General features: G+C 48.8%; 2 protein-coding genes across 4 annotated transcripts; one reads left to right on the top strand and one right to left on the bottom strand.

Annotated features, from left to right (window-relative positions):
• Positions 1-2,391: 2,391 nt before the first annotated feature.
• LOC4327701 (GDSL esterase/lipase At4g10955) lies at positions 2,392-5,079 on the top strand. Its single transcript, XM_015774671.3, has 2 exons — positions 2,392-2,735; positions 3,898-5,079. The coding sequence occupies exons 1-2, from the start codon at positions 2,620-2,622 to the stop codon at positions 4,859-4,861; spliced, it is 1,080 nt and encodes a 359-aa protein (XP_015630157.1). The 5' UTR covers positions 2,392-2,619; the 3' UTR covers positions 4,862-5,079.
• A 1,181-nt stretch (positions 5,080-6,260) lies between these two features.
• LOC4327700 (large ribosomal subunit protein eL20z) lies at positions 6,261-13,456 on the bottom strand. 3 transcript variants are annotated; one of them, XM_066311366.1, is made up of 4 exons: positions 12,157-13,456; positions 7,741-7,819; positions 7,479-7,593; positions 6,261-6,505 (listed from the first exon to the last, which is right to left on the bottom strand). In XM_066311366.1, the coding sequence occupies exons 1-4, from the start codon at positions 12,803-12,805 to the stop codon at positions 6,452-6,454; spliced, it is 897 nt and encodes a 298-aa protein (XP_066167463.1). In that variant the 5' UTR covers positions 12,806-13,456; the 3' UTR covers positions 6,261-6,451. The 3 variants fall into 3 exon arrangements, with proteins under 3 accessions (XP_066167463.1, XP_015620879.1, XP_066167462.1); XM_015765393.3 differs by lacking the exon at positions 12,157-13,456 and adding an exon at positions 8,520-8,814; XM_066311365.1 differs by lacking the exons at positions 6,261-6,505; positions 7,479-7,593; positions 7,741-7,819 and adding an exon at positions 10,359-11,319.
• Positions 13,457-13,753: the final 297 nt, after the last annotated feature.

The following is a 13,753-nucleotide window of genomic DNA, read 5'->3' as shown; positions in this document are numbered from 1 at the left end:
GGTAGAAATCGTCTGATACATGACAGGTATCGCATGATACCTCGTGAGTATCACGCGATACGTGGTTGAAATCATCTGATACCTGACAGGTTTCACATGATACCTCGCGAGTATCACGCGATACGTGGTAGAAAATCGCATGATACCTGATAAGTATCACATGATACTTGTAGGTATCACTTGAAACGTGTGTAGAATCGTCTGATATCTGATAGGTATCACACCTGATACCTACTCGGGATCATCCTGTTGTGTAGAATCGTCTGATACCTGATAGGTATCACACCTGTCGAGGAGAGATCCTCAATAGCGGGGAATCGTGAGACCCCCCATTTGTGAGTTCGGCCTGGGGCGGAGGCTCATCTCTTGGAAATCACTCGCTCGTCCCTAGGATTACCGGCAAGCTTGCACGCAGTCGGATTATACAGGTTCGGGCCGCTATGGAGCGTAACACCCTACTCCTGTGTTTGGGATTATGGATGTGTTTTACAAAGATTTCTTCACTCTAGAAAGCGCACTCGCTTCCTCTCTTCTGGAGTTCAGGTTTTCTCGGCGTCCCCCCCGTCTCAGTGGGCAGGGTCCTCCTTTTATAGCTCAAGGGGATACCACATGCGCCGCCTCTACCTACCCTCTCTCGGAGGGGGATCCCACTCCACTTTTCCTGGGCTTTAAATCGTGCCTTCTCCCGGAAGCTAAGCAACAACCGGTTCTCGAGTGGAACCAGGTGCCGGCCCCCGCCTGACACGGTGGACAGCCCTGTCATTCCCTCATAAATGAACGATGACCTGTGACAGCCCTTCCTCGAGTGACGCTCGGACGTGACGGGTCATACCCACCCCCACTCCGCCGGGTACAAGAGCGACGTGAGGACATGATTGCCCTATCCGTCGGATGTGACGGTGTCAGGCCGGTCACAGATCGGTCACATCCGTTGGACAGAGGTTAGCTAGGCGCGCCGCACGTCTGCCCTTACCGCATTAAATGCGGTGAGGGACAGTTGGGGCATCGCACATTTATGGCTGTTCAGCCTGTGCTCTCGCTCTCTCCCTCCGCCGCGTGGCAGCCGGGTGAAGGCCTCGGGGCGAAGCCGCGGGATAGCCCGAGGGGGTGACGCCATGCCCCGCGCCCCCCCCCCCCCCCCCCCGGCGCTTTCACGACTCGCGTGACGCACGAATGGGGCTAACTTGCAGAGTCACGTGGCCGGAGGGAAAGTAATTCCCCTCTACTTCACACACATACCCCCGGGTCCATATCTCCGACAACACCTGATACTTACTCGGGATCATCCCGTTCGAAAAACGGGATACCGTTATATTGCAGCCCCCTAGGAGAAATTGTTTCTACTGAATATCACGCCCTCCATCCCAAATAAGTGTAGTTTTGGGTTTTCATGTTCAACGTTTGATCGTCCGCCTTATTTAAAAAAAATGACTAGTATTTTTATTATTATTAGATGATAAAATATAAATAGTAATTTATGAGTGACTATTTTTTTTAAAATTTTCAAATAAGACGGATGGCCAAACGTTGGATATGTGTTCCTAATAACTTAAAAAGGTAATGCTGAAAAGTAAACTACGATAACAAAAAAAATCAACTCTAAAATTAAGTTTTTAAAATTTAAATTTTCGCTAGCTATGGCTGAAAAGATTAAAAGCACGTAGAGCTCTAAATTTTGGGCTAATTTGGTTTGAGATCTAAATTGACCTTACCAATATTTGGCAATTTCAATAGTGTTTAGTGTTTATTTAGTTTGGAGCCAAATTTTGATATGCCAAATTTTGATCGCCCACCTGCACCCGCTCGATGGCGGCGACGTCTAGCGGTGACTTCTGGAGTTAAGACAAGGCCAGCATCCAACTGGAGGGGAACGAGAGAGGTGGCTGGACTGTATTTTCCCATCTATCAGCCACTTGTTCTTTCTCTCCGTGACAAATACTTATTTAGTCAACTGAGTTTGACTTGTTTTGGGACATCGATTTTCGGCCTGACACATAGTAGCCGGCTTCTACAATGTATTTGGTTCGGTTTTTTCTGCCCGCGTCGGTTTTTGTCTCACACCGGAGCATCCTATTAGAATATTGCACTGAACATATTAAAATATATATACACCATACTCGGCATAAGAAACCGAAAAAAAAAACAACACAATATTCGTGCCCATATTAAAATTTGCTAATCAAATTCTCGAACTTACGTCTTCTGCCTTTAAATAAGTGACCTAGTAACACCTAATGAAAAGGTTATTTCTGTTAGATTCCGTTTGTTTCCTAGCTACAGATGACCACCACCAACAGGCAACAGCAGCAGCGTGGCGCCTTGACCGTTTGACCTCGCAACCGAACACGCAAAAGTACAGTAAAAAAACGACCTGGCGAGGCCGTTGCGTGCATCAGCGCGCGCGAGATTTCCCACCCGCCGCCGCGTTGGCGCCCCGTATATTCTTCCCCGCCCGCACGGGCCACGGATCCATCCACCCCCTTCCTTCTCTCCGACGTTGACGAGCGCCTCCTCGATCGGCGGCACCGGCGCGCCGCCCCCCTCTCCCGCCTTCCCTTTCCTTCTCCGCTAATCAACCGGTGGTGCGAGAGCGAGAGCGACGGGCGGAGGGGATCGACGATGGGGAGCAACGGCGGCGGCGGAGGTGGCGGGAAGCAGGTGCTGTGGGAGTTCCACGCGACGGGGCCCCGCAACATCTCCAACCCCAGCTGGAGGGACCTCATCCGCTCGAGCTGGTTGGTGGTTCGCGACCCATCCCTTCTCCCTCCCTCCTCCTTCCGCTGTTGGATCGTCCATGAACATGCACATGTGCTCCCATTCTTGGTCACTCGCGTACGGTTTTTGTTTACATCATTACTACATGTCTGAGATGTTTGGAGTGTTAAGGCCATTCCCAACCCAAAACACTAGACATAGTTTCCATAAACTCTACGTCATCGAGAAATTAGTACTAGACACTAATCTTCCAATGCAAACACCACTATTCCATATTTAAATTTAATGCTACTTATCTCACATGATGTCTTGGATGTTGTGTAGAAACGATGTCATTCTCTTTCCTCATTTATTCATTTATCATATTATTTTTCATCCTATGTGGCAGCTTATTTAATGCTATAGACACCATTCTAGGAATGGCCTTACGCGTGCTTGGGTCACTTGTCTAGAACTGTGAATTGTTACGGGATTTTTACCTGCCTGCCTGAGAAATGGTTAACTCTGCGTGGAGTTCAGGGATTTTTCGTGCTATTTGATCGAACCTCGTGTCAGTCGTGTGCATGGAGCTTAAGGATTCCTGGTGTTTCTTTATGAAACCTACAGAGCTAGTCCTAAAAGATATTATGTATAAAATACAGTTGCCCATTGAGAAGTCATACATAAGTACATAACTGAAAAAGCAGAGGAATGTGGTGCAAACAGCTGTTGCAACCAATTGCCGAGGTAACGTGTGTTCGTCATATTTCAGTATGATGGCAACTAGATAGTACCATGCCAATATCATGTTTTTTTTAATCACCAGTCAAGGCTGTAAACAAATTGAATGAAGTAGTAACTAGGATTGTTGGCAATATGTTAGTTGACCGCTTGTCATACTCCAGCTTGTAGAATGCTGGTCGTGTAGTGGAAATAATTTTCAGGTAAAGGAACATGTCAAATTTTATGGCTTTAACATGGTGCATTGAACAAAATATATATATATATACTACTCTCTATGTGCAGTGTCGTGTCCATAATTTTGCTTAAATGTAAATGAAATTTAGTCCACATTCTTGTCCTAGGGATATGAGTTCCCTGTTTTGTTTCCATTTCTGGAGATCATGCCTTTTTGTAATGTTTGATAACCAAACTAGTAATGTGGGTAGCACTGATTTAACAGCATTATTTATGCTTCTTCAGGACAGATCCCAACTACCGAAGAATTGCGGTTTCATGCTTCGTGCAGGCTGCGTATCTACTGGAGCTAGACAGGCAGGAGAAGAGAAACGGTGAAAGCGCCCTTGCTCCTAACTGGTGGAAGCCATTCAAGTACAAGCTGGTGCGTCCTCTAATTGATTCTAGAGATGGATCCATATATGGTGTGCTGCTAGAATGGGACCAGCTTGCTGCCCTATCAGACTTGATAGTGTTGAGACCTAATGGCGCCCCGAAGGTTGTCCTCGCGATAAGGGGAACAGTACTTAAGCAGTCGACAGTTGTGAGAGACCTCGAAGACGACTTCCGGTTCTTCACCATGGAGAGCTTGAGGGGCTCTGTCAGGTTCACCGGTGCTCTCGAGGCGCTCAAGTCGGCGATCGACAAGCGTGGCAGCAACAATGTGTGCATTGCTGGGCATTCCCTGGGGGCAGGCTTTGCTCTGCAGGTTGGCAAGACTTTGGCTCAAGATGGGATCTTTGTAGAATGCCATCTGTTCAATCCACCATCAGTCTCACTTGGCATGGGGCTGAGGAAACTTCAGGAGAAAGCCGGCAAGGTCTTGAAGAGATATGTCAGTGGAAGTTCTTCAAATGCTACAGAACTTTCTCACCCAACAGAGGATGGAGGAGCAGCTTCTGAAATTGGAGAAGAAAAGCTGATCAAGGAGGTAAAGAGATGGGTGCCAAACCTGTACATAAACAGCTGTGACTACATTTGCTGCTTTTATGCTGATCGCAGCGGTGTCGCCACTGTTACTGCCGAGAAGCATGATGGCCATTCTGGGACTCATTCCAAGCTGTTTGTGATTGCCAAAGGACCAAAGAAGTTCCTTGAAGCTCATGGGTTGCAGCAATGGTGGTCAGATGATTATGAACTCCAGTTGGCCGTTCATGATAGCAAGCTCATGTATAGGCACCTTAAGTCGCTGTATGTGAATGAATCATAGGAAACTGAATTTTGTAAATGCATCGTGTTCTTTTGCTTCTCTAGCCAAGAAAATGTGAATTTTTCTTTTGAATGGCGCATGGCACAAGCCTCGTACATTCTTTTTTTTTTTTTGACCTGGAAAAACAATCCCAGTGAGATCGCTGGTCACCAACTTCACCACCTCAGGGGGTACATCATCCCAGCTAAGAATGTTGTGAAGCTGATCATTACAACCCAGTGCCGCTATAGCATGCGCTATTTTATTACAATCCCGAGGGCAATACTTAATAGCAAAAGAACTAAAGCTGGAATTTACAAAATTATTCATTTCATTCATTTGATTGCACAGAAACGCACCTGGTATCTATATCCATTCCTCAGTGACCCAGGTTTGTTCTCAGGGCCAAACTGTTATGACAAAGCCTCCATATGAAGTGTTTCACCTTTCTCGGAACCTGCATATTCCATACCTTCTTCCAGAAAAAGATCAGGCTTGTTACTCTCATTGGATGTAGCTGCATTTCCTCTCCTTTGTCTCTGTCTCTCCCAGTCTCGGTGCACTTTATATGCCGATTTCACCAAAAACAACCCCTTCTCGTCATAATGCCATGCCAGTACATCATCCATCTCAATGTGCACTGGGATCAAGCGAATTGTGTCAATATCCTACTCCCAGAAAGTTTGCCTTAGCAACTCAAGATCCCAACTCCTAGTACTTAGATCAATTAGTTCCTCCACCTCCGTTATAATATTGTTGCCTCTCGGCGTAATTGGTTTCCTTGTTTGGCCACTGACCAATACGGGTCAGACCAAATATTTATGTGTGAACCATTACCAACTCTCCATATCATCCCATTCTTCAGTACCCCAAGGCCTCGACAGATACTCCTCCAAGTGTAGGACATGCTTGCTGTTTGCTTTGCCTGCAAGATGTTCCCCTGTGGGAAGTATTTTGCTCTTCGGACCTGGGCACACAGAGACTCAAGGTTTTGCAGTGATCTCCAACCCAAACAACTAACTGTGAATGTGAATATGACTTTTTTTTTTTGGTAACCCAAACAGCTACCTTATTGAGTATAGTTGTGGGATTATGTGTCCAATGTTTAATCGTCCGTTTTATTTGAAATTTTTTATGATTAATATTTTTATTGTTATTAGATGATAAAACTTGAATAGTACTTTATGCGTGACTTTTTTTTATTTTTTTCACAAACTTTTCATAAACCCTACTGGACTTAAAATGGGACGGAAGGAGTACATTACTACTTTAAGCTCTGCGATGGGATAACAAATCCAGACTTCATCAGACACTTCTTGTCAGATCGAGCAAGTGACTACTACTAGATCACCAGTTGACAGTGACAAAAGTTGAAAACCAAGCCACAACTTCTATTTTCCTGTCACATTAGATGTAGGTATTCAAAAGGCGAAATCGTCTCAACCTGATTTATTTATGACCATGAACAAGGGCATCCGTTCTCCTTGTTAAACATTAAAAAATCAAACGGAAAAGAAAAGCTGAATAAGGTACATCGCAGACGACATACTAAATGTTTGTGCATCCATGAGATATACAGTATGTACAATAACGACACAATGTAAAATGTAATTAAGCAGCTCCAGCGGTAGCTCCGATTATTATAGCAATGGTGGCAAGGACAGCCTGTTACATCATAAAAATGCCATTAGAGTGACTGGAATTTTTTTAAAAAATACAAGGTACGACTGAAACTAGATAACTGATCAATCTAGAATTTCATCAAAGCCATTTCCACTTATCATTACATTAGCTGTTGGTGTTACCAAGAGAATATGCATCAATGAACGAATTATGTTAAAGTACGACAATGTTCTCTGGACTTGATCCTTCATGTATATATATGCTCTGGCTACATACATGTCCAAAACTCGTGTGGATTATAATGGTATTGGCTCAAGCAAGCGTGCAACTGGTGAAGAGCAGAGATGCTTCAAACATGAAAAACAGTAACCTAAGGTATGCACTGTATATGATTGAACGAAGTTAACTCTATTGTTTTTTTCTGAACCAACATTGAAAAAAACATTGAAAAAAAGATCAGACACAACAAGTTCATTATTGTACCTGTAACCTATTTTTGCAGTACTTTTTTTGCTGGAATGCTGAGGCTAACATCTATAAAGTCATCAGTCCAATTCCTAGTTCCCTACTTGCTCCTGATGCATTATTCAGTATTTGCACAACAAAGTCTGATAGTTGCTTTGTTTTTAGAAACCAAACTTCACGCCTTACAAGAGCAAGATGGACAAATAGCCGATGTGCTTGACCATTCGTTTTTGTTTCATGAAGATTATTCATGTAAACAGCTATACGAGGAACCCAAAACAAGCGCGCACAAACTTCATGTACAATCCTGAGGTGAACTAATATTTACATCAGCATGTCATGAGAAATATATTTTCAAGTTTCAACACACAAGTATGACAAATGGAATTATGTATTCCTTGTAAATGACTAGTACTGATCTGTTTGATCACACACACCGAAAAAGAACAGATGGAATAGGCAGCAGAAATGGTACAATGCACTGCAGTAAGAATCAAAACAAATAATGTTATAGTATCGGATGAACTCAAGAATAAATTATGTTACTTACCGCTATAGCGCATGCTACATATCCTGGTTTCTCCCTGTAGTCCACTCTAGAACACCACAGTAGGAATGCTCCGACATACCAAGGAATAGCACCGAGGAAGAAACCGACTATGAATCTAAAAAACAAGGGTTTGTCATGAGGATAAGCAGGTACAGTTCAAGAAATGGCATGATGCACCTAAAACTTTTGGGGTACTTTTTCCAGATTTCAAAGATGATGTTGCTACAATAAGAAATAGAAGAACAAAGCAATGCTCGCTTACAAAAACCAGCCAATGCCAATCCCACAGCAAGGAAGGCGGTCATGACCATGTCCACGAGCACCTGCTTCATAATCTCGAGCTGAAAGAAGAGCAACGAGGTTACAATGTACTGGTAATTTTGTAACAAAACTTATCTGAATAAGTACTAGTTAATTTGGAATATAATAAATACATAAAGACTGGACTAACTCAATTCTGTAAAGGACTGCTTTTTATGTCAGAAAAATCGAACTCCATGTGCCAAAATATTTCACCGTTGATTACATACAAAACTCCAATCAAACTAAGGTACTAAAGAGGTGTTAATTTTGCCATTAAGCACCACCCCAGTAGTCACTACACTAGCTGCCCAGGTTTATGGAGTAATGGAGCAATGAGTTTTAAACAACAGGAGCACACTACTCGCCTACAACTGGACATCACGTAAGTTTCAAGCAGACCACCTAAGATTTTGCATATCTTGGACCAACAACACGAAAAAAATTGCATAATGGCAGTAAATAAAAACTTCAATTCCACAAAGCACGGTAAATTTCAAGCAGATAGATCCCGGATCGCGTGATCATGCCAAAGATCTGTAAGAAAACGCCCTCTAATCCTCCAATTCACCTCAATTTCGACCAATCACTCATCAACCGGTTCTAGATGGTTCAGATCAAGCAGAACCCCTCCACGATTTGAGCCCGATCACGCACCACCGAAATTCCAGTGATCCAGTCCAGACCTAACCTAACCCGCATCCCTCGTGATCCCCCAAACCAGGCAGGCCAGAACATTACCGGGAATGCCCTGGTACCCGCCGCGGGGGCGGTAGTATGGATCGCCCTGGCCGTAGAGCCCCGGCGGCGGCGCGGGCTGCGGGTACCCGACGACCGGCGGGCGCGGGGGCGGGTAGCTGGGCGGGCCCTGGAACGTCCCGTACTCTCCTCCTCCACCTCCTCCTCCTCCTCCGCCGCCGCCGCCCTTGGCCTTCTCGCGCTCGTCGCCGCCGCCGCCGCCCATCTCGTCCTCTCTTCCTCCTTGCCGCGTTCACACTGGTGACGAGAGCCCAGGCGAGGGGCGTTTAGACAGCTTGGATGTACAGCGACGGGGTCGGGGGGCCTCGAGCGCGCGTGGTCCGTCCGATGCGTGACCGACGGTCCAGATCGTACCTGGGGGATCCATTCTACTGTTCCTGTCGCGAGAAAGGAATTAATGGCTCGTGACGCTGATCGACGAACGGGACCGTGCCATCTTATTACTACGACCGTGTCGGGCCCTCGATAAATCGGTCGAGAAAATTGACATTTTGCCATTGTCAAAACATGTTTTGCTAGAATAACACTTTTAAAAATGATTTCGTTAAAATATCACTCTCAAACAGGGGCAACATGTTGCAATGCCATTTCATCCATTTCTTCTCAATTTAATGATTTTTTCTTGCTGAGATGATAAAAATACCCTTGGATCCTATCTCATCTCTCTTCTCTTACCTCATCCTCTCTTCGTTGCAGATGGTGGGTGGCGCTGGCGCAGCTCGAGACCATCGCCGTACCGCTACGAGATGAGAAAGCTGGCCACGTCGGGGATGGTGCCGACGCCGCCCTTCACCGCCCTCACCAGCTTGACGGCGAAGCTCACCGGGTTCACGCACAAGTTGCCGGCGGTGGCGACGGCGACCGGGAACGGGGAAGGCAGCGCGCCTTGGGACGAGGAAGGCGCCGGCGTGGACGGGGACGACAGTTCGGCTCGGCGGCGCGGCGCACCAAGCACTCGACCTGACCGCGCGCCACGGTGTCATCCCCTTCTCCGATGAGCTCCTCGATGTGGGCAGCGACCTGCTCACGGCGGAGCTCCTTGTCGAGGGGACCTGCTCGCGCGCGCAGCCGCAGCCAGCTCCACCCGCAACGTCCAGTCGCTTGAGCGGGCCCTTCAACCTCATCGGGGAGAGAGATCGACGCCGGCCATGGTGGAGCTCGCCATTGAAGAGGGACTTTAAAATCCACCACGGAGTTAAGCCGATTTGAGTGGGATTTGTCGGGGGAATTGATGAGGAGGACGAGAGGAACTGATTTTTGCATTCAAATTTGGGCAAGAGCAACCAAGGAGGGAGATCAATTTGGGGCATGAGTTCATCGAAGAGAGAAGGATGGTGGTGGACGAAGGTGGAAGACGCTCCTGCCAAGCAGGCCCCACGGCTGAGGCAAGGGCATTTGGGTCAAACCAAATAAGCAAAATGGTGGAAAACATTTGCAAATAATCAAAATTGGTTAAAATGGCAGTGTGGCAAGATGGGGTCATTTGAAGATGGCATTATAACGAAGCCACATTCGGCGATGGCATTCTGGCGAAACCCCAACCCGAGAATGGCTAAATATCAATTTTCTCTATTAGATATCCCATCGTTTCACTTGTTGGAGGAATAAACCAAGCAATATTTACAAATGGAGGAATAAACCAAATAACATATTTACAAATGAGAAATAATTTGAGAAAAAAGTTTTATATATGTGTTCTTAACGATATAAAAAAACCGAAAAATAAACTTCAATGAAAACCCCTAAAATCAACTTCAAATTTAAGGTTGAAAATTTAAATTTTGGCTGATAAGCATAAGCGTAAGCTAAAAGATGAGAATGTGGGATTGGAACTCGAAACATTTCGCTTTGGTATTATGTTAAAAGTTGTATACATCGACTACTAATGCAATTAAAACCATAGGGAAAAGTACGAATTACCCCCCGAACTACCGTGGTCGTCCGAATTACCCCTCCCCCCGAACCACAAAACCGGGCATTCTTCACCCCCAACTATGCAAACCGGATAAATTACCCCCCTCGACTCAATCCGCGGTGGTTTTGGTCCACGTGGCGTACATGTGGCAGTCCAGTTAGTACACGTGGCAGTACATGTGGCGTACGCGTGGGCCCACTTGTCAGTTTGTCCCCTCTTCTCTCTCTTCTCGCCAAGAACGGGCGCCCGCGGCGGACCTCCATCTCTCTGTCACCGAGAGGCAACGGCGGAGAGGGGCGGCGACGACAATGTGCGGAGGCGGAGCTCGGGTGGCAGAGGAGGAGCCTGTAGCTGCCGGCGCTCGGGGCGGCGAAGCTCGAGAAGCCCGCAACTGCCGGTGCACGGCTCGTCGAGGCGGTGGAGGGGGCGCTCGCAGAGCAAGCAGATGACGGCGGCGGGCAGAGCTCGGGCCGGTGATGGCGATAGGCGGAGGCGAAGCTCGGGCGGCGGAGGAGGCGCCCGCAGCTCGGACGGCTGCGGCGGGAGGACGCGGCGGCGGCGGGCGGCGCCAAGGATCCCCCCTGCTCTCTCTTGCGCATGCTCTCGGAATGGCAGCCAGCGGCGGGCGGACCTCATCCGGGCAGTCGGCGGCGGAGGCGGTCCTCGCCCGGTCGGCGGCAGGCGGCGGAGGCGGACCTCGTCCGGTCGGCGGCCGGCGGCGAAGGCGGACCTCCTCCGGGCGGCCGGTGGCGGAGGCCGAACCTCGTCCGGGCGGCCGGCGGCGGAGGCGGACTTCGTCCAGGCGCGAGCCTCCGCGGCGGCGCCCTCCACCGCCCGCAGGTGCGCCACCGCGCCTCCTCCAGCCCACTGCCGCCCCGTGAGAGAGAAGAGAGAGGAAGAGAGGATGAGGAGATGACAGGTGGGTCCCACAATTTTTTTTTATAAATAGAGTGCTGACTGGACTGCCACGCGTACGCCACGTGGATCAAAACCACCGCGGATTGGGTCGAGGGGGGTAATTTGTCCGGTTTACATAGTTGGGGGTAAAAAATGCCCGGTTTTGTAGTTCGGAGGGTAATTCGGACGACCGCAAAAGTTCGGGGGGCTAATTCGTACTTTTTCCTAAACTATAGAATTGATGATGAGAGAAGAACAGCCAAAACTAAAAAAAAAAAAAGAGGAGAAAGGTAGGCTCCCATCGTTGAGTAAGCCAAACGGCATATTTGCAAATGAAAAGAAAATTTCTAAACAAAACTTTTATATACATGTTCTTATCAATCTAAAATCAAAGGCTGAAAAATAAACTTCGGTAAAAAAAAATCCTAAAATCAGCTTAAATTCATATTTAAGGTTCAAAATTCAAATTTTGACTAATAAGTACTCCATCCGTAAAAAAAAAACTAGATTTATTGTAGTTCATATTGATTATACTGGAAGGGGATTGGGTTAAATCCGTTAATTTTTTTTAGGACGGAGGAAACATAATAATAATAATAATAAGGAAAAAGTACGAATTACCCCCTGAACTATCGCGGTCGTCCGAATTACCCCTTGAACCACAAAACTGGACATTCTTCACCCCCAACTATACAAACCGGACGAATTACCCCCCTCGATCTAATCCGCGGTGGTTTTGGTCTACGTGGCGTACACGTGGCAATTCAGTCAGCATTCTATATATATATATAAAATTGTGGGACCCACCTGTCATACGGTTCTCTTCAATCTCTCTCTCTCGGGGCGATGCACGGCTACGGGGCGAGCAGGAACGGCGGGCGCGGGTGGCGGCGAGCGGCGGTGTGCGGGGGCGGACGGGCGGCGCGGGTGCGCGGGGGCTGACGGTCGGTGGGCGGCGGTGGCGGAGGTGGGGGCTGAGGGCGGCGGCGCGGAGGCGGCGGCTGAGGGCGGCGGGGGCGGCGGCTGAGGGCGGCGGACGTGCCGCCGGTGGTGGTGTTGCCGCCGCGTCGCCGCTCGGCCTAGACGACGCCGTCGCCGCCCCCGCGCACCCGCGCCGCCTCCCATAGATTGAAGAGGATTGCTCAACTAGAAGCGCAGCGAGCAGAACGAAACACCGAGCACAGCTCATCCTCCTCCGACGACCCGGCGGCGGCGGCGACCTTCGACGACGGCGATTCCCCCACGCCGCTGTTCGCCGTGGGGACCCCCTCGTGCTTCCCCTTCCCTTCCTCCTCGACTCCTCGCCCTCCCGCACGAGTTTTCCCCCCACCAAGCAGAACCGGATGCGGCGCGCAGGCCTCCCCGGCGGCACCCTGCAGGTGCTCCTGCAGGCACGGTCGAGGTTGGCGAACGCGCGGCGCACGCACCGGAGCTCCTCCCGGTCCACCTCGCTCATCCGGCGTACCGCCGCTCCGCCGCCCGGGGATCGTCGTCACCGTTGGTCATAGCGGCGGTGATGGCGTCGTCTAGGCCGAGCGGCGACGCGGCGGCAACACCACCACCGGCGGCACCTCCACCGTCCTCAGCCGCCGCCTCCGCGCCGCCGCCCTCAGCCCCCACCTCCGCCACCGCCGCCCACCGACCGTCCGCCCCCGCGCACCGCCGCCGCCCGTCCACCCCCGCGCACCGCTGCTCGCCGCCAACCGCGCCCGCCACCGCCCGCGCCCGCCGCCGCTCGCCGCCAGCCGCGCCCGCCGTTCCTGCTCGCCCCGTCGCCCTGCATCGCAGAGAGAGAGAGAGAGAGATTTTGAAGAGAAGACCATATGACAGGTGGGTCCCACAATTTTTTATATATATAGAATGCTGACTGGGCTGCCACGCGTACGCTACATGGACTAAAACTACTGCGGATTGGGTCGAGGGGGGTAAATGGAGAAAGCTACGCATCGGACGTCTGGAGATTTGCAAATCTCCGGACGATGTTCCACTGTATGTTGAATGAATGTTGCAATGTTCCATCGCTCGAAAAAAAAAATGTTTCAACATAAAATCTCCAGACGATGTTTCACATTATGTTGAATGAATGTTGCAATGTTTCACCGCTCGAAAAAAAAATGTTTTAACAAAAATTGTTTCTTGATGTTTCATCTTTCATTGAATGTTTCACCGTGTTTCACCGCTTTATCGAAGATGTTTCAATCGAATGCAACACTCGATAATGTTGTCTGCAACAAAAAAAACCAATATATGCAACATCCGAAGAAACCAAATGCAACATCCACTACCGATTTAAGAAACATCCAGAAAAAATGGATTGCAACATCAGGAACACACTATGTGCAACAAAAAACATGTAGTGTGCAGCCTCCTCACCTTCGTCGCCGAGCTCAGAACCCTCTCAGGT

This window comes from Oryza sativa, chromosome 1, assembly GCF_034140825.1.
Source record: "Oryza sativa Japonica Group chromosome 1, ASM3414082v1".
NCBI lineage: Eukaryota > Viridiplantae > Streptophyta > Magnoliopsida > Poales > Poaceae > Oryza > Oryza sativa.
This window is presented reverse-complemented; position numbering and strand designations above follow the sequence as displayed.

Excerpts from the sequence above, each read along its gene's own strand:
- LOC4327701 (XM_015774671.3), top strand. The coding sequence starts at position 2,620 with ATGGGGAGCAACGGCGGCGGCGGAGGTGGCGGGAAGCAGGTGCTGTGG. Across the intron at positions 2,736-3,897 it reads GACCTCATCCGCTCGAGCTG|GACAGATCCCAACTACCGAA; the intron begins GTTGGTGGTTCG and ends ATGCTTCTTCAG.
- LOC4327700 (XM_066311365.1), bottom strand. The coding sequence starts at position 12,805 with ATGAGCGAGGTGGACCGGGAGGAGCTCCGGTGCGTGCGCCGCGCGTTC. Across the intron at positions 11,320-12,156 it reads TGAAGAGAACCGTATGACAG|TGGGCTGGAGGAGGCGCGGT; the intron begins GTGGGTCCCACA and ends ACGGGGCGGCAG.